At 41.0% G+C, this 25,572-nt stretch overlaps 1 protein-coding gene across 1 annotated transcript in view; it reads left to right on the top strand.

Moving 5' to 3' along the window:
• The window catches only part of Kiaa1217 (KIAA1217 ortholog), a 285,533-nt gene that overhangs the window by 195,530 nt on the left and 64,431 nt on the right, over positions 1–25,572 (top strand). The window contains exon 5 of the mRNA XM_042686130.1: positions 2,885–2,978. Coding sequence (XP_042542064.1) covers positions 2,885–2,978 — 94 coding nt within the window. The remainder of the gene's footprint in view (positions 1–2,884; positions 2,979–25,572) is intronic.

The raw sequence follows: 25,572 nt of genomic DNA, 5'->3' as shown, positions 1-25,572 counted from the left end.
AGTTTTTTGAATTTCCTCAGCATGAACTGAAACAACCACTTTATATTTGAAGAGTATGTTTGCAATACGATAATCCCATGTAATCTTTTTATACGGTTATGCCATTTTTCAGTCATTTTATATTTTTGCATTTACAGTTAGAGGAATGGAGAGACACAGGAATAATAAATAAGCATGGAACTGAGTGAAATGGCTCTTGATTGTGGGGAGCAAGGCTGAGAAGGAAGTTTGGGAACAGTTGACCTCCATGTCTATCCTGGAGCCCATGCAAAGATTTTTATGTTACCAGAGCCTTTCCCAAGCCTCGGAAGGGATATCATTTGACTTCCTTATTGTATCCCTTGGGAAAGTCAGAAGTAATCACAGAGAGATAGGAGGAGAGCAAAGAGGAAAAAGGCCAATGGAAATCCATTGATAGAAATAAATTGATATAAGCAGCAATCCTGTCTATTTAGAGAAGGAAACTGCTTTAAACACAAAGGATTCTCAGTTATGTTTATATGGCATAGCTGCAAAAATAATAATCTTAGTGATATTGTGATAGTTCTGACTTTGTGTGTGTGTATGTGTGTATATGTATGTATGTATGTAAGTGTGCACTCATGCGTGTATGCACAGGTACCTGCATGCACTGGTCCTGGTTCTTGAACTCAAGGCCTGGGTGCTATCCCTGAACCTTTTTGCTCTAGATTAGCACTCTTCTACAAGCTCCACTTCCAGCTTGTTAGTAGTTAAGTGGAGATAAGCCAGCCCGTCCTGGCTGGCTTCTAACCTCAATATTTAGATCTCAGCCTCCTGAATAACTAGGATTATAGACATGACCTTTCTAGTGTCAGGCCTGACTCTTTAAAAAATATCTCATGAAGAGCCTATAATCCTAGCTACTCAGGAGGCTAAGATCTGAGGATCATGTTTCGAAGCCAGCCCAAGCAGAAAAGTTTCTGTGAGACTCTTTTCCCCAATTAGCCACTCAAAAAACCAGAAGTGGAACTGTGGCTTAAAGTAGTAGAGTGCTAACCTTACGCAGAAGAAATCAGGGACAGTGCCCAGATTCTGAGTTCAAGCCCCATGACTGAGAAAAAAAAAACTCATGTAAAATTATTATGTAAAAAAATGATTGATGTATAAATTTGAGTGTAACTTTTCTATTTTTTAACATACGAAAAAATTCACCTAAAAATTGAGAAAATAGTTTTGCTTGGGTGATAAGTGTAACATTTACAAGCTAAATAATCACATATGTATCTGTGTCTAAAAATCTCTCTTTTTTTTCCAAATGGATAAGATGCTTAAATTATATTTTATTTGAATGATGGAAGAAATTTTAAGAGCATTATATAAGACAAAAAAAGTACTGTGTTGGTTTTTCTGAAGACAATGCCCTTAATCTTTTAACTTCAGAGACAAGTTTCCTTTCACATCCTTCAGTGTTCTTAAAACGAGAGCCTGTTTACTAGCCATTGGTCTATTCCATCTTTGCATTGGACTCTGCATCTTTTCTTTCGGGAAATGATGCAAAGAATTCAGGGCAGAATACTATGTTGCAAACGTTGCTATGCTAAATGTGAGATGTGGTCCCTTTCTGACAAACATGTTTCTAAATTAATCATAAACCAAACTCATGCACTTTAAATACCTTTATGATCACAGTAAGTCCTTTCCATGGCTTAAGGGAAGTTTCTAGGGTCTTTAAGTTGTCACTATGACTTAGGCTACCAAAAGGATCACTCCTTTAGTCCCCAGGTCTTCAGTCCTGGACTCCCCCCTCCCCTTTTGGCTCAGCCCCTTTTAATAGCAAAGACTATGGGCTCCCCTCAAGCAGACTTCTAATGAGCGACTTCAAGCGTAGAGCACCCATGCAAGCTGGGACTAGTCATTGCTTCAAAGAAACGACTGGCAGATATTTAAAGGAGACACACCAGACTAGCTCAAGAATCTTCCACTTCATTTTAAGCAAAAACAGCCCCTGGTGAGCTCAGTGATTGTGAGGAGCCCACTCAGTGTGTGGCTGTACCTGGAAAAAGGGGTTTTGCCTTTCTACCCACAATCCTCCCAGCTTGCCCCGCTGGCACTGGAAGGAATCAATGTAGACAAGGCTGGATGGGCCTTGGTTGACCCTTCAGAGTGGCCCGTGGAGGTTCCAGGACTTCGTGGACATTCTGGCACTCTTAAATAATTTTAAGGTAGGCTTTGAGCGAGATGCAGGACTTCTGTCCTTTCTCTTCTGCTCTCTGAGCTTGGATCTAAAGGAGAAAAGAATTTGCTGCTTTTCCTTTTGTCCTGTAATTCAGTTTGTACATAGTGAAGTGTCTTTAAAAACCCACTGTGCAAGAAAATAAAGGCACTGTGAAGATAGTAGTTTTGATCTCTGTTGTACTTTTCCTTTTCTAGACTGTATATGTATTGTTTCCTTTGCCAAACAAGTTTGAAAGGATTAAAAAAAAAAAAGGAATTTTGGGTGTGTATTCATTAGATAAGGAGCAAACCAGGTTTGGGCAAAGTAAGTCAAATATTTAAATATTAACCAATTCTCTTTGAATGAACCTATTGGAGCTTTATTGCTTTTGAAAATGTTAGTTTTCCACCATAAACAGCTTGAAAGACATTTCTTTTCACCTGACCTTTATGAGTGCATAACTACCTTGAAAAAATTATGCCTTCCCCAGGAACCAGACAAGAAAAGCAAAGCTAAAGCCATTTTTCTCCTTTTCCCCTTCATTTATATCTGCCAGTTTTATGGTGAAAGACCTTTTTGTCTGGCTTGTGGTAGACAACCAGCAAACTGTCTGTTCATGCTTCTACCTGATCCTTTCAGATCAGTTGAGGAAATGAGCCAAATGAGGCTCCTCTCATCTGCCATAGTTATTGATGTTTTTGATTTTAGGAACATCCAAGACAGATCACTCCTCAAGGTGTACAATAAGGACCCTTCGCATGCCTTTAATCACATGCCACAAACGGTGAATGGAGACATGAGGGTAAGTCAAGCATTGCTGTTGAATTGTTAACTTCATTCGTCTGGTCAAGCTCTCCTGGCTTCTTGCCCCACTTCAAATGTATAATCATACCCCTCTACCAGATTTGCCAGGGGTTCTTAACCATTTGTCTTGGCTCATGGTTTATTATTTGGTAGAACAATACAGCTTCCTGGTCGTTGGGACAAAGGGATTGGAATGGAAATGAATACAACCTAATTCATCTCTAAGCAGGGAGTTTAGTTTTCATTATTCATTTCTTGGATAGTGCTAAGGGGAATATGTCCCCCTCCCCCACGTGCTAGGTGAGCACTCTACAACTGGGTTTCACCCTTACACTGTAAGCCTGGGGCTTAGGCAGACAGAGCCTCACGCATTGACTTACTCAGAGGCTCTCTTGCATTTTTTTTTTTGCCTGATGGAAACAGAATTAACAAGAATAAACAAATTTCATGGGAAATCGTTGCATGCTCTTACATTTTTCTATAGCCTAGTGTATTCATGTAATCAGTCACCTTCTGATTGAGGCTTAATTTTGGCTATACTATATTATAGGTTATCACATCTTCCCTGATCTATGCTGAGGGCAGAGGGTGAATACCTGTAGAATCTGGGTGGTAAAATTCTCTAGGTTTGGGTCATATCAGGAGATGAGATAAACATTCACAGTGCTAGCGGATGTTTTGGAGGAAAAGCACGGGGAAACTTTTAGTGGATTTTAAGATCTCACTAATGCAAGTCTACTAGAAAGGAATTGCATTTCAAACAACAATGATATGCTTTTCTGAAGTAAAAATGGGATGGGAAAATAAAAGACTAATTTCTTGGGTGTATACTGATCAGAGTGGGGGGCGGAGGGGGAAAGAGGCTGCTTTATTAGCCCTCTGTTGGATACTAGAGTTTAACAAAAATAATGAATGGGTTTTCCTAGTATGCCTAGGTAGGTAGGCATCTACTGTCCTAGAGTAGTAATATCATTCCTAAGTTCCTTTCTTTCCTGATAGTGTACATTAGGTGTTTTTGTTTTTGTTTTGCTGCTATAACAAATTATGACAAATTTATTTCTTAAAACACCATAAATTTGCCAGGTGCCCATGACCCTTGCTTGTAATCCTCCTACTCAGGAGGTTGAGATCTGAAGATTGAGGTTCCAAAGCCAGCTCAGGCAGGAAAGCCCATGAGACTCATCTCCATGGCTTAATTTTTTGGTAGAGTGCTAGCCTTCAGCAAAGAAGCTCAGGGACCGACAGGGCTCAGGCCCTGAGTTCAAGCCCTAGGACCTCTACATGTTCCTGCACATATATTTGCATGAGCATGCATTCACATATACACACATAATACCATAAATGTACAATCTTATAGTTCAGAATGTGTGGAATGATAGGATTTCACTGATCAGCAGAGCTGTGTCTTTTTCTGAAGGCTCTGGAAAGAATCTATTTCTCCTAAATATTTCTAGATCACCCAGAAATTACCATTTTGATTTGCAATCCCTTTCTTCCATCTTCAGACCTAGTAAAATAACATCCCTCCTCTTTGTTATGTTTCTAACCCTCTGATATCTTTTGGGTGTCCTGTTTTGTTTCTCCATGCCGGGGAGTAAATTCTAGGCCTAATGCTTGCCAGGCAAATACTCTACTGCTTGAGCCATGCCTTCAGTCCTTGCTTTGCATTGTTTATTTTGGGGACAAGATCACCCTTTATGCCTGGGCCAAGCCTGGGAGACAAGCCTCCTATTTAGGCTTCCCTGTGTTGCTAGCGATGATAGGTGCACACACTGCTCCCAGCCACTGGATCAGATGGAATCTCAAGAACTTCTTTTTTGCCCTGGCTGACCTTGAACCTTGACTCCCCTGCAGTCTCCACCTCCCAAGTAATGCTGTCTACTTTCAAGTCACTTAGGATTACAGTGGGCCTCTTCAATACTCCAGGAAAAAAAATACTTTTCCTGTTTTAAGATTAGCAAGCCTAATCTCCCTCTCCCACATAACATCTTAGTGGGTTCATGGAATTAGGATGCATGTGTGTTTGGAAACCACAGCACTACCTTCCACATAGAGTATGTGAGTTTGGAACCAAGAAAGGGGCCAGGAGGTATAACGGGACAAATGTGCCAGGGGAAGTTTTGTGTAATTCTGGATTCGAATGGAAGACATGGTCTAGAGGAAGCAGAGCCAATAGTGAGGGAGGAAAAGGTCTCTTCCCTCCTCATCTGCTTTTTTATGTCTAAAGTGGTATATGATTAGAACCAAAGGCCATGTAACTACTTTAGAAAACCTAGGATTTTGAGGTTTGCTTTTAGCTAGTTCCATTTTAAATGTAAACCAGAGCCACATGAAGACAGAGGATTATACCAGTCATAAAGCATGGGTGAATGTTACGAGCCCCTTTGCCTAGCATGGCTGGTTTGTTCTTCCTTTGTTATATTCATATGTCTTGTTTTTGCTTTTTTTTTAAAATTGTTTTTATATCTAGCCTTTAACCTGGACAATGTCTTACCCTGAGTTGTTTCTATCATGTACAGCCAGTCTCAGACCAGCCTCCCTCTATTATTCTTTTAGAATCTCGCTTGTGGTGGGGAAGGACAACTGTTTTAACTCTTAGGCACATGTGGTTCTTAAATAAAGATCTGCTAGGAGAATCCAGAGCATCAAATATTAACCATATGCACAGAGCCTATTAAAATGTAGCTCCTTTTGCTATGGAGTTCAGCAGAGCACTTCCGATTTAATTCATAAAGGAAATAGTTTGTGTGAAAAAATAACTATTGTCCCCCAATGAAGGGACAATAAGTGTTCAACATCTAAGCAACAGAAGAGCTTTTACGTTTCAGTGAAAGCTACTTAGAAATGAGGAAATAAGAAGCATTTCCAAGCCAGCTAGTTACCATCATTATACTTGCAGTTTGGAACTTGGCCCCCATTCAGATTCCTGAAACTTAAAGCCATTGAATTCCTTCAGCCTTACCTCTTGGCTCTAGAAATTGGAATTCTTTCTCTTCTTTCCCTGCATGTGTCCGCATTGCCATGAAAGAAGGGAGGTTGGTATTGCACTCTGGCTGCAGCTCATTGCTAGTGGTGATTTGCTGAAAAGGGAACAGCTAGGATCAATTGTTGTAGACTAAACCAAGCTATATGATGAAGTTCGGGGCAGCTTGGTCCTCCTCCCATGTGAGTGTAATGGGAACTTGGCCATGAAGGAATTACATGGTAACCACTCCATGCATCCATCTCTGTGGTCCTGCCCCTGATGTCATCAGACTTCACTCACCAGCTTCCAGACAGTCTGGGAGGCTATCCCCGCAGCCCACTCATTACCAGTGAATGTGTGCATGACATCAGTTGGAACAGAAAGGTATATAACACCAGCAGTACAAGGACTCTTGTGGTGGCCTCTGAGATTCTCTTTAAGCTGTGAACTTACTATTTTCCCTTGGAATGAGAAGCAATGTTAAGAATGTGCATCTGAAATTTACAGGCATGTTTTTGGGATAGAATGGTGCCCCCAGGAAGCGTGATACACTAAAATATTCACTCTGAGGTTATGGGCCTCGGAGTGTGCATGGAATTTTATGCATGGTGGGAAAACATGTGTTATTCTTTAGCATCTAGTTGAGCATTTTTGAGGTTCCTATAGCTAAAGAAACTTGTGATGCTTCACTGGAACTGAGCATGCCCAAGTCCTGACTCCATACACTTGAATGCCACTCACCCTAGTCAAATTTAATCACTTGCTTTTTGTATCCTTACATCAGATAGTAGTCTTGACAATTCCCTTCTCAGGGGACCCAGCTCACCATATGGGACAGGACTTTTTGCATGCATTATATATGTACATGAATTCACAAATTATGTACAACTCAAGGTAAGCCATTCCATTTCACGGCACACAAAGGGACTTGGTAATTTCCTACTTTCCAAATCTGGTCACTTTTTCATAGTTTGGACACTTCTTTGCCCTCTATGTACGTAGAGATTACGATTATGTCCCAAGGTTCTCTCTTGCCATCATTACTGAGTCTCTCTCTATTGTTCCCCATGATTTTCACTTGTATAAAAATCACTCCTATGGCTTGTTTGTTTTTTTGTTTTACACAGACAACTACTAGATTTGCGTTTAGAGCACACTCTCCAAAGGTGCCCCTGCATCTTAAATTATTTTCTTAATACCGGAACCAATAGCTGCTTGACAGTCGCCTTCTGATAGGGCTTTGTTTTGGGTGCTGAACAATGGCCTCTAGAAACCCTGGGTTCCCATTCCACTACCACAGGCGAGCATACCCCAGCCTTGCTTATGGCTAGTCCCTCTTCCCCTTACACCCAGGTGATTGTATTGTGGTCAGGCAACTTTTACTAGTGGGGAATTTGGGGGTTTTATTTATTGTTGTTTGTTTGTGGTTCTTTTTTATCTGAGTCTTGGTCCTGGTAACTTTTATCTTAATACTGATTTTACTACTCTGTCGGTGTAAATGGTTCTTGAAATGACATAACTAGTTCTGCCATATATAGAATGCAAGATCCAAATGTTGAACTTTTCAAGTCTTGATCTTCACAACAATATTCTTCCAGGATTTCCTACGTAACTTGTTTTATTTTCTACAAGCCTTTCTCCTCCTTGATTCCTTTGAAAGATGAAGGGGCTGTGTCTAGTGATGGTGTTGGTGAAAATGTGTGAATGTGTTCAGATGTATATGTGTTTGGGGGAGTAAGGGAGCTGGGATTTAAAATGTTAAGATATTGATAGTTCTTCTCAATGGCTGACTCTTGTTCTTAAAAATATTCCACCAGTCACCAGAGCTCCTTCATGTCACTCTGCCAGGTCCCTTATGGTGACCGCTCTGTTGTCTTGAACACCAGTAATCTTGCAGTAGCTAAGACATTTGGACATTGAGCACTTCCATAGATAATTTTATTTAACATTCAAAGCCAAAATTTTGGGATTTACATTTGTAGAAGTCCTCATATTTAGAACTGATGAAACTCATATTTATGTTAAGCAATGAGAGAGAGAGAAAGAGAGAGATTGAGAGAGAGGAAGGAAGGAAGGGAGGGAAGAAAAGAGGGAGAGAGATAGCATGAACTGCTATGTGGACCTAGGTAACTTGGCTCCAGATTCAAGGCTCTGTGCTAGTATTCTGCTACATGAGTTATCGTATTCACAAATTCTTTCTCAAGCTGTCTCTTATCCTTCCTCGCCACTTCAATTTTTTCCTGTTCCCATGTTCCCTGAAGACTCATATGCTAGGAGTTTGGTTCCCAATGTAATAATGGTGGTGAGAGGTGATGGGTCTTTAAGAGGTGAAAGGTGATTGGGTCATGAGGCCACTTCCCTTGGAAAGGACTAATACTGCTCTTCTGGATTGGGTTGGTTCTTAACAATTGTAGGTCATTGGAAAGCAAGTCCATTTCATATGCTTGGCTTTGTTTTTGTTTTGTTTTGTTTTTTGCTTCTCTACCATGGTGTAACAGCCTGTCCCTCACCAGACACTGGTACCAAGTAGTCTAGACTTTCTGGCCACAAGAATTGTGAGCCCCAAACATTCGAGCATTTTGTTACAGCAACGTGAAATTGACTCATCCACTACCTTTCAAAATTGTGTTTATCTAACATACTACCAAATAGTCATCTGATTCCTTCAATGAACTGGAAGTAGAATAAAAGACCAGGAGGGCAAAGGTCTCAGGCTTTATTGTAAGCACCAAATGCCAGCCAGGTCCTAAGTAACAAATCGACTACAAAAGACAGCTCTAAAAGTATTCAGGAAATGTCAACTTATGTTAGAAATCAGAAGACCCTGGAGGATAGCTGGTAATTCCATTTAGTATAATAATAGGTAAATGGTTAAGTTTTTGTTTTTTTTAATGAAACACACCAGCTAGGTGCTAGGCTTATGCCTGTGATCCTAGCTACTCAGGAGGCTGAGATCTTTAGATTGAGGTTTGAAACTAGCTCAGGCAGGAAAGCCCATGAAACTGTTCTCTCCAATTATCCACCAAAAAGTTAGAAGAAGAGCTGTAGCTTGAGTGCTTGAGCACTAGCCTTGAACAAAAATGTTCAGGGACAGTGCCCAGGCCCTAGGATCAGGCCCCAGGATCTGTGCCAAAAAAGAAAGAAGAAAGTTATGTACAGGTTAAATTAGATATCAAATGAGATTTGCTTTAAAATGTTCCAAGAGAAGAAAGAAAAGAAGAAAGAGAGACAGATGAAATAATAAAAGCAGATGAAACAAAATTGGTAAAATTCTGAAAAATGTCAAAGCTATTTGATGGAAATTCATTACATTATCTTCTCTACATTTTGAAAGTTTTCAAAGGAAGATGGTTTTTTTGGGTGTGGTGTGTGTGTGTGTGTGTGTGTCTGTCTGTCTGTTTGTCTGTCTGTCTATCTGCCTGTGTGTGTTTGTCTGTGTGTGTGTGTGTGTGTGTGTGTGTGTGTGTGTTTTAATTGCCAGACATCAGTGTCTTACACCTATAATCCTAGTAGCTATTCAGACTTGGTTTACAACAAGCCTAAGCCGAAAGTTATGGGACTCCATCTCCAAAACAATGAGCAAAAGGCCAGGAGAGAGGTGTGGCTCAGGTAGAAGTTATGTCAGCCGTGGGCAAGCAAGGTGAGCCAGCTCAAGGCCCAAAGTTCAAACCCTGATACCTGCCAAAGGAAAACAACATAGGTTTAAAAAAATTAAAACTTAACTGGGTTCCAGTGGCTCACATCTGTAATTTTAGCTACTCAAGAGGCTGTGATCTGAGGATTACAGTTCAAAGCCAGTCCAGGCAGAACAGTCTATGAGACTCTTTAATTCCAATTAACCACCAAAAGGCTAGAAATGTGGATCAAGTGATAGAGCACTAAAGCTCAGGAACAGAGTCAAGGCCCTGAGTTCAAGCCCTAAACCAGCACAAAAAAAAAAGGAAAAGAAAAGAAATTTGCTTTTAGAGACTAAAATAAAAGACTGCTTACTTTCCAAAGTGTTCCTGGATGCTGTGTCAGAATGGATCTTCCCTCTTGGGAGCATGTTGCACACTGTCTCTGAGCTGTCATTTTTTTTTTTTTTGGTCCGGTTGTGGCGCCTGAACTCTGGGCCTGGGCGCTGTCCCTCAGCTCTTCAGCTCAAGGCTAGTGCTCTACCACTTGAGCCACAGCACCACTTCCGGCTTCTTTTTTTCTTTTTGCTTATGTGGTGCTGGGGAATGGAACCCAGGGCCTCATGCATGCAAGGCAAGCGCTCTACCACTGAGCCACCTTCCCAGCCTGAGCTGTAATTTTTTTTTCAAATATTTTTTTTGTTGGTCATGGGGGCTGAACTCTGGGCCTGGGCGCTGTCCCTCAGCCCTTCAGCTCAAGGCTAGCCCCCTACCACTTGAGCTACAGCACCACTTCCAGCTTTTTTTCTGCTTATGTGGTGATGAGGAATCGAACCCAGGGCCTCATGCATGTGAGGCAAGCACTCTACCACTGAGCCACCTTCCCAGTCCTGAGCTGTAATATTTTAAGTTGTGCCTGTATCTTGTCTATGGTCCTGTAAGTTCCTTAGAGGCCCTGGCCATCTTTGTTCCCCTCTGAAAAAATGGAGCATCATAACTGATGCTGAATGTAAACACTGGCCAGACACATTACACAGTACTATCTGGACTGCACTACAAATGTTTAATACCCATTTTCTGTCACTTATGAAGACCACCATAAAAATATCCTTCTGTTCTCATCCCCAGAAATAGTTGTGCTTCTCCCGGTTTATTTTTAATCCTATGGACACTTTGAATGTCATAAGTGATCATTTTCCCTCTTTGTGTTACTACTCTAAAGCTTAGAATTAAATCTGTGGGCCACCCACAGCAAGGGTGCAGGCATTTGTGAAGTGTATTTTGTGCGTTGGCTTTGTTCCTGGCCTCTCTTTGTTAGTGCTCTACTTCCTTCTTCCTCTTCTTGCACATTCCAGCTAGTTGACTTTATATATATATATAGAGAGAGAGAGAGAGGGGGGGGGAATTGTAACACTTCAATGGGAACTCTATTAATGTCTTTACAGAATCTGTCAGGTTATAAGTAGCATTCATTCTATACCTATACCCTTGTTGTTCTTAATATAAAATAATAAACCTTTTCATGTCTGCTGTGAAGGTAATATGTTCAAGTATTTTACATATTATTTAAATTAGCCAACACTGTACAGTAGGGGTGCTGACTCCATTTTCACACATGGTAAAACTGAGGCTATAGATGAGGGCTCTCCCAAGCTAACAGGTGTCAGGTAGAAGAGCTGAGTTCTTTGTCCTGGATGTACGATCTGGGCCCACTTCAACCTGGCTCTTTGTGTGCAGCACACACTCACTTCGCTTGAATATTTCCATTTCACTTTTGCAAGTATTGAAATTCCTTGGTAAGATTTAAAGACACAAAGTATCCTTTCAATAATACTTGCTTTGTTTCTCAACACTAGCATATCTATTTCATGGCATCTTGTTATATTTTATTTGTTCCATTCTGTTCTTTAGTGACTATACTGGGGTGGGGAGAAAAAAAGGAAGGAAAGAAGGGTGGAAGGATGGGAGGGAGGGAGGGAGGAAGGGAAGGAAGGAGGGAAGGAGGGAAGGAAGGAGGATATATACAAGTCCATTTAATACATGTGTCAAGGGAGGGTACAGAACTGAGTTCTTTCATGGGGCAGTGTTCTTCCATAGAAATGGAAGACAAGGGGCTGGGAAGGTGGCTCAGTGCTAGAGCGCTTGCTTTGCATGCATGAGGTCCTGGGTTTGATTCCTCAGCACCACATAAGTAGGGGGGAAAAAGCCAGAAGTGGCGCTGTGGCTCAAGTGGTATAGCGCTATCCTTGAGCTAAAGAGCTGAGGGACAGTGCCCAGGCCCACAAGCGGACCCCCCCCAAAAAAGAAATGGAAGACAAGAGAGTCCCATAAAGATGAACATTTCACAGGCCACATTCTCACAGTCTTTGATTGGCCATTGTGTTCCCTTCACTTCTGTGATTCATGACTAAACTCATTACGTGCTTACTTTGATCCAGGCATGTCACTGAGCATTTTGACTGTATTTCCTCTCAATGGATTTTCACAGGCACATCATCGGAGAGGACATGTTATCATCCTTGATTCACCTGCATATGGTCAATGGGATGTGGGCCTGATTCAAAGCCACCAGAACTCTAGAAATGACTGCCCAGTCATCCCTGTGGTCACTCCTGTCATTTCCCATTTCTGTCTCCATCATCACTTTCCCTGGGTCATCTCCTCATGCCCATATGCCACCTTTTTCCTCCATCTCCATTGAACCTTCCTCCTATCCCTCCTCTTGTCTCCAGACCTCACCTCAGTCCCTGCTTAGAACTTCCACAGCCCTTCCCTCCCTTCCTTTCTCTCTTAGCATGCTTCTCTTTCCTGCCTATATTGTAGTTACCCATGCCTACATCTTGAGTTTCTTTCTCAACTCCCAAGAGGCCAGGTCTCCATGACGCTCAATATCTGGATGGATGGAAAGTGGTCCTTACGTCACACCTCTCTGTCAGACTCTCTTTTCATGCCTCATCAAAAAGGTCAATGCAGTGGTTTGTGAGCACAAACATTGGGGGTTTATAGCTGACTCAAAGGACAGATAAGATATGAGTCTGCCCATCCTAACAATATTCCTCTTCCATCAGTATAATTTGATAGCAGTTAATATCCTCTAAGTTTAAGATGACAACAATAATAAAAAAGAGTCCTGTTTGTCAGGTTAAAATCCATGACTGCCACAAATTCTCACTTCTTTGCCCTCATTATGGGAAGTATAGGTTTCACATGAGTTTGATTCACTTGAGTAAATAGTAAGTGAAATCTCTAGGTAACAAGCTTACTTGTTTGTTTGTTGTACTGGTACAAGGTCTTGAACTGTGGGCCTTGAGCGCCGTCCCTTAGCTTTTTCTTGCACAGTTCTGGTGCCTTACCACTTGAGCTACAGCTCTACTTCTGGCTTTTTGTTGGTTAATTGGGGATAAGAATTTCACAGACTAGCTCTGAACAATGATCCTCAGATTCAGGCTCCTGAGTAGCTAGGATTATAGGCATGAGCTACCAGCACTTGACAGTAAGATTAAATAAGACATCAGGATGTATAACTCACTCAGACAAATCTTACTTTTAGACTAGAGTTGGTAACTGATATTTCAGATACCTCCAAATTTATAAAAATATAAATGATGATTTTTACAACAGACAAATCTACTCCTCCATTATTTGTATAAATGCCGCTGATTCTCTCTACCACCTCCACCACCACCCACCCACCCCCACCCCTCCCATCCCACCCCGAGCCATTGTGAGCTGAGTCTGTCCTCTGGTCTATTCCCTGGTGCCAGACTTAGAAGCCATTATAGTTAACAAGATAGTTGGTGCTCTCCACTCCCAGACCTAACAGCCTGGTAGGTCAAAAAAGCCAATAATCAATAACGATGATACAGACATCTGTCATTTCCCACATCAGTTGCAGGCTGGCTGTGGGGTGCTGCCCTTCCTTCTATTATTTGCTTCGATTAACACTGTAGATCTCAGTGTGATATGCTTAATGATGTCCTGTTCTCTTGTGCCTTTCTGGCAGGCAAAAGCACAATTCTGTTGCAGCTGATCAGGAATTACTCTTACTGTGTGATTAACTAGGTGCATTCTTCCCCTTTTCCCCCACTGCTCCCATTATAAAGTCTTATTTTTTAAGGCACAAGAAAGTAATGTATGCACATCAGGTATGCAATATCCAAGTGATACTAATCTCCTTTTTTTCTTCCTACTGTGTGGCTGCTTGCTTTTCTTTGCACTTTTTTTTTTGTCATTGAGAGGTTATGACAACATGAGCCATATTGTATTTATAAACATCACGTGTTTCCTTGACAGGGCTTGCAGTTTCTGCCCGACAGAACACATGGAAGAAACATTTCTCGTTAGCTCAGCATTGGTTTTAGTCATGCCGGTTTCCTGGACAGGGGGAGAAAAATGCCTTCCTATTCAGATTTAACTTTATACAGTAGAAACAAAACCCCCTAAATGTCCGTGAAATAGTTTTAACAAGGGTGAATTCTGTTCCTTTAAACCACATATTTTGACTAAAAGCTTCCTTGTGGGAGAAAAAAACGAAGCCTTGCCTGTAGCCGCGGTGAAGACAAGCAGGGTTGGAAGCATTCGGGAGATGTGTGGCTTCCAGAGCTCTACAAATCTAGAAAGTTTCCTCTAGAAAAGAAAGGCTCTCAGAAGATGAAAGGTAAGCCCTGTCTTTCTAACAAGGTGCTATCTTCAGAAATGCTTTTGTCATGCTCTGCCACCTTTACAGTTTGGTCTTCTGTATTCGATTCAATATAGAGTTACAGTTAGAGGTTCTTAATGTGGAATTCTTACATACAGCTTACGGGAAAAGCTTTGCCAGGGGCATTAGTCTGTTTGGAAAGATCCACTTCAATTACCGCCGGGCTGCCTCCTATCTCCAAATCTGTGATCCTGTTTCCATTCAACTTTATAATTTAGGAAAGGATTGGAAATATCGTCGTTGTTTGCTTGCACCTGGCTCCTTCATTTACATCATTCGTGCCAGCTTTCTGTGTTTTCATGAAGATGTTGACATGTCAGTGTCTGAGACAAATGGAGATTTGAAGCCTGGTGTGAACAGGGAGGAAAATTGGTGTGCGTCTTATTAACCTTCAGGGGAAAATTATTTGATGTTGTTTTTCTTGGTGAAAACCAGTTTCTGTTTTTAAATGAAAATCGCTCTCTTGTCTTGTGTTGGAAATAACATTGAAAACTCCTCTGATTGTTAAATAACAGATTTAAGTCTGTGTTGCCCTCACATTTATTAACTACCAGGAAAGGTCTTTGACGAAAGTCCTATTTACTTAAGATAACTGTTTTCTCTTGCTCTTACAGTATTTCCATCACAACATTTGGCATTTATTTCTCTTCAAGGGATTTAATGTGGTCAATGGCTTTCGTTTAAAGGGGCATGTATATCCGTAGTCATGCACATGCTATTAGCACAGTTTACAAATGAGTCAATCATAAAGGAGCTGTTGTTGCCTTCTGTGATCATAATGACAAACATCTATCAATTATTCAGTCAGCATAATAATCCTATAAGATAGGTGGTATAGCACCCATTTTAAGATGGGAAAACTGAGGCCTGGTGAGATTAAATAACATAGTCACACTGTAGCTAGCAGAGCTAGGATTGAAACCCAGGCCCACTCTTTATAACTCTTGGTTTCACATCTTACACTACTTGGTCTCACTGGAAGCTGAGAATTTCCCATCTGTAAGCACAGAAAACATAATGTTGAAACTAATAATAAGTAATTTGTATTTGGTTTCAAGATGAAGTTTTTTAATACTTCTTTGCATTTATTTTTTATGAGTAGCATATGAAACTTCACATACTATCAGGCTCATTGCGCATCCATGGACTTAGTTACAAGTTAATCAGGGTAAAATAAAAACAGTAAATATCAGGTGAAACTAGCAAAAAGCACTATGGATAACCAACTCTTTTTCCTAGAGTTTTTTTTTAATTTACTCCTTGTGCTGTGTTGTTGATTAAGTGTATATATATATAAAATATCTAGGGACCAGTGGCTTATACCTATAATCCTAGTTATCCAAGAGGCCGAGATATAGATCAAGTTTTGAAACCAACCTTGGGCAGGAAAGTCCATGAGACTTGTATCTCCAACTGACCAGCAAGAAAAAAAAAAAAAAAGCTGCAAGTGGAGCTGTGGATCAAGTAGTGAAGTATCAGCCCTGAGCAGAAAATATTAAGGGACAGTACCCAGGCCCAGAGTTCAAGTCACAGTACCAACACACACACACAAAGTATATGTGAGGTGGGAATGTGGCTTAGTGCTAGAGTGCTTACCTAACATGCATGAGGTTCTGGGTTCAATTCCTCGGTACCACATAAACAACAACAAAAATACCATAAAATGGTAACTAGCAATCATTTTTTGAAAGTTCATGTGGGTTAGAACAGGGAGTTTATAAGCTTGATTAGGATGTGGCAAGTGTCTTTGACTAGAGACTGGCTCCAGACACCTGCCTCTCCCCTTCAGGAGGAGGATGGGGCAGCATCTGGAATGCTGAGAGAAGGTCCTGGCATCAGGAAGCTAGCTGAGTCCCCTTAGGACCAGAGCTTCACCTTTCACTCTTCCCACAGCCTCCTGATGATTGAGACATCAACTCAGGAGCAAAAATATCCCTGTGATTTGCGATGCAAAGTAATTACTGCCAAGACCATCGTCATGGGAGGGAGCTGCACATCACCATACAGAATTTGGGTTTCGCATCAAGGCAGCTTGCTTCCAACTACAGCTCAGCATAAAAGCCACTGCTGGCTTAAGAAACCAGTACTAATGAAAGTCGCTGAGAACATAGCCCTCCTCTTCCTGCAGCAGGTTCTGCAGGTGGAGAGAGTGCTGTCCTTAAAGGTGCTCCAGAGACTTCTGCGACACCTTGTCTTTTGATATCCAAGCGATTTGTCCTCTCCTATAGAGGACATGGCCTCTGACTGGCAGTATAGGTCCTTTTATTTTCAAGTTGTCATCCTTGTACCTGCAGAATATTCTTTGGCTGAGGTTGCTTCCTAGCTACCCATCTGGGCATACCAGACCACTCTAGATTGTTCCCTAGGCATCCTGGGTCCAAGATTCCAACACTATAGCGACTTCCTGGTAATCATTCTTTGTGCTTTTCCCCAAATGTCTCAGGTGAGTGGGTATTATTTTTTTATATGCGTTTCACTGTAACAAGAATTATATTATTTTTTTTAATTTTAATTTTTATTTTTTGTGAACATACTGTACAGAGGGGTTACAGTTACATGGGCAAGATAATGAGTACATTTCTTATCAAGCATTGCAGCCTCCTCCTTTGTTTACCCTTCCCATCCCTTCCCAGCCTCCCCCCCCCCGCTGCCCCCCCCACCAAAGTTGTAAAGTTCGTTTTTGACATGACAACTTGTACTTCTCATTGTTGCAACGGGTCCACCTGTATCCTTAAACAACTTGTTTTTTCCCTTCCCCTCCACAAATTATACCGACATCAAATACAGTGAAAGCAGGGGTTATACTGTGGGGGAGGGACATACAAAGCAACAAAAAATAATCTTATAAATGAGTTAGAAACAAATGCATGAAAGAAAAAAACATTTAAATACATATCTAAGGGTTCATTTTCCTAACATCACATTATCTGACCTTTTCTGCTTGACTCATACATATACTAGATATTGCAAATAAGGGAAACCATGGGACCTATGTTTCTTTGGGCTTGGCTTACTTCACTTTGTTACTTTAGATTTGTACCTGTGGCTGACATGGCTCATTGACAGGCCTGCACTGATCAGGGCTGACTTATTTGGAGTCATTTGAGCTTTACAGGAGGAAAGAGGGTTTTAGGTGCTACTTTGTGTAACTCGTTCACCTGTAAGTTGAGACCCAGGAGCCCAGAAAACCTGGGAGGACAGCAATAGGAGGATCACAGTCCAAGCTCACCTGAGCAAAAACATGAGACTCTACTTAAAAAGTAAGTAAAGCAAAATTGAGCAGGGTTTGGTTCAAGTGGTAGAGCATCTGTCTAGCTAGGGCAAGGCCTTGAGATTAAACCTCAGTACCACCAATAAATAATTAAGGAAGTAACAAAAAATAGGACTGGAGCCCAAACCACCTGGACTAGTTCATATCCAGAGCCATGCTGGACTGTACCTCACTTGGTTCTCGGCTCTCTGGATCTCACCAGATGTGCCCATGGTAGGCTGTGGAAGAGCCCCGCTTATAACTTCTCTTATATGCCCATTGCTGCCACTGAGGATAGCAGTTCAAAAAGCAATTCAAATCCCTCTCTTCTCCACTGTCTTTCAAGAAAAGAATCAGAAATTCTGTAGTAGAGTTAGAGTTCACTAAAATTTTAAGTGTAGTCAGGAGCTGGTGACTCAGGCCACTAATCCTGTCTACTGAGATCTGAGGATCACAGTTCAAAGCCAGTCCAGGCAAGAAAATCTATGAGACTCTTATCTCCAATTAATTACCAGAAAGGAAAAAAAAAAAAACCAGAAGTGGAGTTATGGCTCAAAGTGGCAGTGTGCTGGTCCTGAGCAAAAGAAGCTCAGCGATAGTACCCAGGCCCTGAGTTTAAGCCTTATGACCAAAAAGAAAAAAAAAATTCAAATGTATGGGTCTGGATCAATAATCAGTGCAAGTGGAACTAATCAAATTTACACAATTGAATATTTTTATGGAAGGAGAGTAGGCCATCAAGTCAGCTGAAAAAAACACAGCTGTTCATATTGTTAGACATTCTGAATCAAACAATATTAAGCTTAACAAAACTGTGTAGTACTACAGTCAGCCTCTTTGTTATGGCATATCGTTCCTACAGTCACTCAGTTCGCAAATTGACCATAATGAAATTCATCTAGGTAGCATGCAGAAAAGCAGGTTTTTAAATTTTAATAATTGTATATAATACTGTTTTTACTGATTTTTAGAGTGACTTATAGTACAAAGAACCTGGGGGTTCAATAAATATTGTTGTTTTAGTCACAGCTAAGGGTGTGGTCAATTAAAGGTGGCTTAAAACTTGGCACTGGTGGCTCATGCCTGTAATCCCAGTTATGCAGGAAGCTGAGATCTGAGGACTATGATACCAAGTCAGCCAGGACAGAAAAGTCCATGAGACGCTATCTCCCATTAACCAGCAAAAGCTGAGATGGAGATGGGGCTCACCTGTGAGCGAACAAGCCCTGGATTCAAGCCCATGAGGCCCTGAGTTCAAGCACCAAAAGTAGCCAAAAATAATTAAAAAAAAAAATTCGAATCTGTTCTTCAAGAGTTTGCAAGACCTCAGCTTCTTGCTCTGTGGCACCAAAGTGGAACCATTCATGAAATCATTTTTATGCAGGTTTATTTAACGGAGTCCGTGATGATTTAGCGTGTCATATAAACTGGAAGCAGGCAGCGCTAACTCCCTCCATATCCCCAAATACAGACACGCTGTGGTTGATCAACACATGTGTTTGATTTCATTCCTTGTTTCCTTTCCTGTGACATGAAAGGTTGGGCTTATCCTTAGTCTGCTTTCATCCTTGAGCCTGTTGATTTTCATCTGCCCCGATGAAGCAAGAAGAGCTACTAAAGAAAGCCCCAAACGATGAAGAATTATGACAATTCGGAAGTAGCAATGGCCAGACCTGTAATACACTTAAATGAAATGTGCCACATCTAACACACAGGATGTGTTGTTGTTGTTGTTGTTGTTCTTCTTCTTCTTCTTCTTCTTCTTCTTCTTCTTTTTGGTTCTTTTGGCAGTAGGCTGGATTGAAATCAGGTCCTCATACTTGCTAAGCAAGAGCTCTGTCACTTGAACCACACCCCGCATCCGTTTTACTTTTGGTTTGTTTTTCAAATGAGCTTTTGTTCTGGCCAGCTGTGGACCACAGTCTTCCTACCACCATCTCCAGATGCCTGAACTTAACGTACAGGAACTGGAGTCAGAACGTGCTAGCTTCCTGCACCATAAGCCCCAATTGCTATTCCTTGTCCTCACTTACAAGGAGGAAAGATAATGATGTCAACCTTCTGTAGAGGATTGACATCTTGTAGCAGTGGCTGAAGGAACGTTCTAGATGCATATCTACAAAATTGATACCATTTTTGCTTGCCTTCCAAAGCAAATCTAAAAATACATTTCCTAGCAGCTGTGTAGCTGGAAAACAACGACAACAAATAATCTGCACCATTGCAGCATAATTTACTCACCAGATATCCACAGGGGTCAGACTTCAATGCTTCAGAAATATGCTGCACTTTTACTGTATATATTTAGACCAAGGAGCCTATAAGCTTGTGATCCGAGAAAGCCCTTCATTCTCATGAAAATGAGCAATGTGGCCCTGTTGGCAACCTAAGGCTATAATTATGTTAATCCCACCATTTTAAGACTGAAATATGTTGTTTTTAAATGTTTCTCTATTTTTATTATTCCTAACTATGATCTGAAGGAATTTAGCAAAAAGCTAACAAGTTTCTGTTTGGTATCACCTTGTGAATAGGGCATAAAAAGGAGTCAAATGTGCAGTTCTGATTTTACATTTTGACTTGCAAACTTTTATTGCAAGATATATATATACATACACATACACAACACACACACACACACACACATACACACAATGCTAATGCTATTACAGTTACCCAAATACATTTTATATTTTATGTTTGTGTTGATACTGGGGTTTGGGGGCCATCCCCTTTTCTGCTCAAGGCTAGTGCTCTACCACCTGAGCCACAGCTCCACTTCTGGCTTTTTGCTGGTTAATTGGAGATAAGAGTCTCACAGACTTTTCAGACCAAGCTGGTTTCAAACCACAATCCTTAGATCTCAGTTTTCTGAGTAGTTAGGATGACATGAATGAGCCAGTGGCTCTTGGCTTGTTTTTATATTTTAAATATAGATCCAGAGAATATATGTACAAAGTTATCTCAGTGTATATGTTTAATAATAAGACATCCGCGGGGCTGGGAAGGTGGCTCAGTGGTAGAGCGCTTGCCTTGCATGCCTGAGGCCCTGGGTTCGATTCCTCAGCACCACATAAGCAAAAAAAAAAAAAATAGCCAGAAGTGGCGCTGTGGCTCAAGTGGTAAAGCGCTAGCCTTGCGCTGAAGAGCTGAGGGACAGCACCCAGCCCAGAGTTCAGGCCCCATGACTGGACCCAAAAAAAAAAAAAATAATAATAATAAGACATCCGCATTTGCACTAGAACACCACTTTTTTCTATATCAAAGAAGCAGGCTAAAAGTTAATTTAGAGCAATATTGTAAGATAAATATTTTTCTTTTGAAAAACTGTCATAGAGAATGCAATCATAATACAAATCATAATATAAATGTGGAGCAGACCTAGAATGGATAATAGCTGAAATTCTCAGATGCCCCAGAAACTTACCTTGAGCTAATTGTTTCAGCCTCTCATCAATGACAACTTTCATTCTAGCCCCAGATACTAGAAAAATAATCCTCCCATCAGAAGGATGTATTTTGATCTGTGATTTCAAAGTTTGTAGTCCATAGTTTGCTGGCTCCACTGTTTCTGGGTTGATGGGAAGGCCAAGCATCATTGTAGAGAGAAAGATGCAATGGATAGAACAAAGCTACTCACCTCACAGAAGACAGAAAACAGAGAACAATGTGAATGGAGCTCAGACAAGAACCAGCCTCACACACACTCCCCTAGTACCCTTCTTTCTCCAACTGGTCTCCACTTTGAAAGTTACCACCATCTCCCAATCATGCCATCAAATTATTAATCCATTAATGGGCTAATCCATTGATGAAGGCAGGAAGAATGGTCATGGTCCAGTCTATTCTCAATGACTGAATCAACCAAGTAGGGACAACACTTTCAACATGTGAGTCTTTCTGGGGGAACATTTTACAACCAAAACCATAACAAAATGGATTCTCTTTTCATTACCAAAGAGATCTCCCCCAGGTGATGAGACAAAAAGTAATGAGACAGATACAAAGCAGAGATGTAGGCATGGACTCATCTCATATTTTATTGGATACTACTGAAATGTGAACTTACTTGTTGTACCAGTATAAAACCAATGGACTATCTTTTATGGCATGAGCTGGATTCAGAATATTCATTCTCTCATAATTTCTTATATTTCAAGAAGAAAATGTGTATTGTCTTCACCCTCCTATAACTGTATTCAAGTACCTATTATATACTTTATCCATTTTGTTCTGCCTCCTAGGTCATCGAATGTTTGTTCATGATATTAGTGATAAGACACACTGGCATGCATTTCTGCCCACAAAGTAACAAAGCAGTGATTTAGCCCATTGGATGTTTATGGACCCAGAAAGGTAAATATTGCAGGTATTACATAAGAGCCACAGAATCAGAGACTCAGGGAAGTTCAGTGTTAGAACAGTGCTGAAGGTTATAAGACTAGTGCCAAGACTGTTTGTAGAAAATAAGTTTTTGATTCATAATCCAGTGCTTTTCCATCACATTTCTACTACCTGTGTGTGTGCATGTACGTGTGTGTTTGCTAGTACTGGGGTTCAAACTTGGGCCCTTGTATTCTACCACTTGATCCACATCTCCACTTCCAGCTTTTTGCTGATTTATTGGAGATAAGAGTCTCATGGACCGTTTTGCCTCAACTGGCTTTGAACCAGGATCCTCAGCTTTCATCTTTCTAAGTAACTAGGATGACAGGTGTGAAGCCACCACACCCAGTTTAGCAATTAGTTTGTATACTTCTGTGGTCTGGAAAAGAGTTTATTGCAATAGAACTAATGTCTTGCCCCTCTAATTTTTAGACCCACCTTTTACCAATGTATTGATTGACATAGTTCTAAGTTCTCTGGAAGAAATTTTTACTAAATGTTGCACTTCAGAAAAGACAAGGTAAATAGGAAAAAAAATAAAACAAAGGAAAAAGGGAGAAGATAAAGTTTGGATTAGGAAGTGAGGGCAAGTGAGCTCCTTTGGGTTTAGCCTATAGTTTGTTTCTCTTTGAAGTGAGTTTAAAATGAACTTTGCAAAGCACTCCATCGATGACAGACTTTCCTCCACATTACCTCATAGAGGGATTTAGGGAGTCCTTTTAGGAGGGTGGTGTTGGTGAGTGTTTCTATGTGCACCTGATATGACCATTTTGTCATGTGGTACCTGACGTACTCATGGAGTCGTTGGGCCAGCAGCCATGTGATTTGTTTCTCGTGAACTGCTGGATTTGTGGGAGGCAGAACTTTGCCAGAGGGGAAGAAGGCTCAAAGGTCTTGCTTTGTGTTCTTGGGGACAAGAAGGAAGATCTGATTTCAGAGAAGAAGACTTCTAGCTGGATGACAGCTCCGTGACAAAGAAGAGACTAGCTGATCACTCTAGGGCGGGGTGAGGGCAGGACAAAGGGAAAGATGCCACCTCAGTTCCGGGGTGGATGTTGACTCCACCCTGATTGTCTTGGAGGTGATTCTTTATCCACATTAGATGAACACATGGTTTTCTGACCATCTCAGCTTTCCAAGCCATGCTCACTGGCTGGCTGACTTGATCTTTGAATTGGAAACCAAAGGTATTCCTTTGAATAGAGCAATCTGAGGGGCTCAGGGACATCTTGAAGTCCCTGTTTAGAAGACCTTTTCCTCCTACATTTTAGGTAACATTAATGTGGTCTGGACTGTTTGTACTCTTCTTTTATTACTTTTCCACATCCAGCACAGATGTTCAGATAGCTCTGGACAGAATTTTGCACACATATAGTATTTCGCCTCCATTTTCCTCCAACCCTTGTGCACCCTTGAAGAGCCATCAGAGGTCAGACCTCCATGCTGCTCTCTTGACACTAGAAGGCAAGATTGTTATGGAACTGCATGAGTCCAGGCCCTGTCATCTGACTTGAGATAAAACAGTTGAAGCCTCTGGACCCCAACTTGTTTATCTATGAAATGCAGATGGTAGTATTTTTCTGGTTAGAACGAGCTAGAATTCATAGGGATTATCTGGAAAGCATTGGGTAAATAGGAAGTCCTATTTCCATCTTCCCCTGGCACATGTCCTTGAAAATATTTTACTTCTGGAGAAATTCTATGTAATTATTATTGCCACCCAATGTTTCATAAGGTCATCTTCCTGAATTAGATTTTACCAAACTCAGAGCATGGAATTTGGAACTCCATGTCAGCTGACAGTTACCCTGCCTGCTCCACACTATCAATCCCATTGAGTGGTCCTTGGACCAACATGGAAGATCCTTTGGGGACTTGGTAGAAATAAAAATTCTGCCAGGTGCCAGTGGCTCACACCTGTAATCCAGGATACTCAGAAGCTGAGATATGAGGATCGTAGTTCATAACCATCCCAGGCATGGAAGTTCAGAAAATTGTAGGTGGCTCTGTGGCTCAAGTGGTAGAACACTGGCCTTGAGCTGAAAAGGGCAGGGACAGTGCCCAAGCCCAGAGTTCAAGTCCCATGACTGACAAGAAATAAATTTTAAAAATTATGGGCTTCATCCACACCTCCCAAATCAGACACTCTGGGTATGAGACCTGTTTTAACAAACCCCACCTCCACCCCGATAATTCTGATGCCCATTGGAGTTGCACAAAACACTGCCCTGGAGTAGCTTTTGGTGGTCTATTAGTTTGCAGCCCTGAACTTCCCCGTGGTTCATCCTGACCATGCCTTTCTTCCTTCCTGGAATACCTAAAAAAGGAAATGCTCTCTACATTGCTGAAACTCTTCTAATTCATGGAACATCTTCAGAAGTGTTCCTCAACCATCATTGCCAGAAAACTCTCATCCTTCTATAGACTCCAGTATTGGTCTGTTGCAGTCATTAAAGTGATTCTTGCTTGGGCTTATTTTTAGTATAGATGGATGGCCTTATTTTCCTAATAGAATATCAGTTCTTCAAAGGCAGAAGTTATCAGGCACTGATGGCTCACACTTGTAATCGTTGTCTACTCCAGAGGCTGAGATCTGAGGATCTCTGTTCAAAACCAGCCCTGACAGACAAATCTGAGAGATTCTAGCAAGAAGCTGAAACTGCAAATACAGTGCATGAGCTCCTGAGTTCAAGCCCTAGCATACACACAGACACACACACACATACACACAGAGGCAGAAATTATTTCTCCCACATCTCTTTTCCCACATCAGCCTAGCCATGGACTTCTCACTGATAATAGCTATTCAATAAATACTTCATGGGCCCATAGAATTTTAGAGCTGGGTTTTAGAGAAAGTCTTCACTACATTTCTTTAGAGATAGAGAAACTGATATTAGCACCTGGACCAGGATGTACGTTGCATAATTTTCTAGTGGTGTTATTCTCTCCACCACTCTGTACTGGCTTTTGAGAGGCAAATATGAGGGTGGTCATCCAGGGCCACTGTTCTGATCTAAAAACTAATAGGTGCTGGGGATACTCTTCCACTAATCCCAACCAAATACAGAGAAAACAGATGGGCTTCCAAGATGTATAAATGTATAAATTCATTGAATTTATAAGTCTAGAAACTCTTAGATTTTTTTGGTAACTATTCATCTATAGATCTATTCTCCGATGTCATAATTGGGAGCTTGTGGAAACTTTAGGATGTGGTGCGTATTTATGTAAGGAAAAAAGAATAGTTTATATGGGGTTTAGTACTGTCTGCATCGACTGATGGCCTTGGATTATATCGGCCAAGGATAAGGGAGGAGAGTGTTATAGTAAACGACCATTTGGTTTCCAGGTTGGCATCTGTCATTCATCAAAGTGCTTCCCATCATTTTCTCTAAGGGTATGTGAGGACTGTTCATCACTTAAGCTATAGTTACATAGCATAAAATTTTATGTACATCATTATCGATGTGTATGTTAAGTTTAGGACTCATGTCATCTAACCAACACATATGCTGTTTCTAAGCCTCACATCCTGAAGCTATGTAGGTACATATATGCAAATATATAACTAATTGTGTAGTTGTATGTAATATAAAATGTAGTTATAAATTTATAGCTTAGTAAGTGATATATAATTACATAAGTATATGTATGCATAACATAATCATAATATAT

The sequence above is a fragment of the Dipodomys spectabilis genome, unplaced genomic scaffold, assembly GCF_019054845.1.
Source record: "Dipodomys spectabilis isolate Male_0828 unplaced genomic scaffold, ASM1905484v1 ptg000096l, whole genome shotgun sequence".
NCBI classification, from domain to species: Eukaryota; Metazoa; Chordata; class Mammalia; order Rodentia; family Heteromyidae; genus Dipodomys; species Dipodomys spectabilis.
The sequence above is the reverse complement of the archived record's forward strand: the minus strand, read 5'-3'. Positions and strand labels throughout refer to the sequence as shown.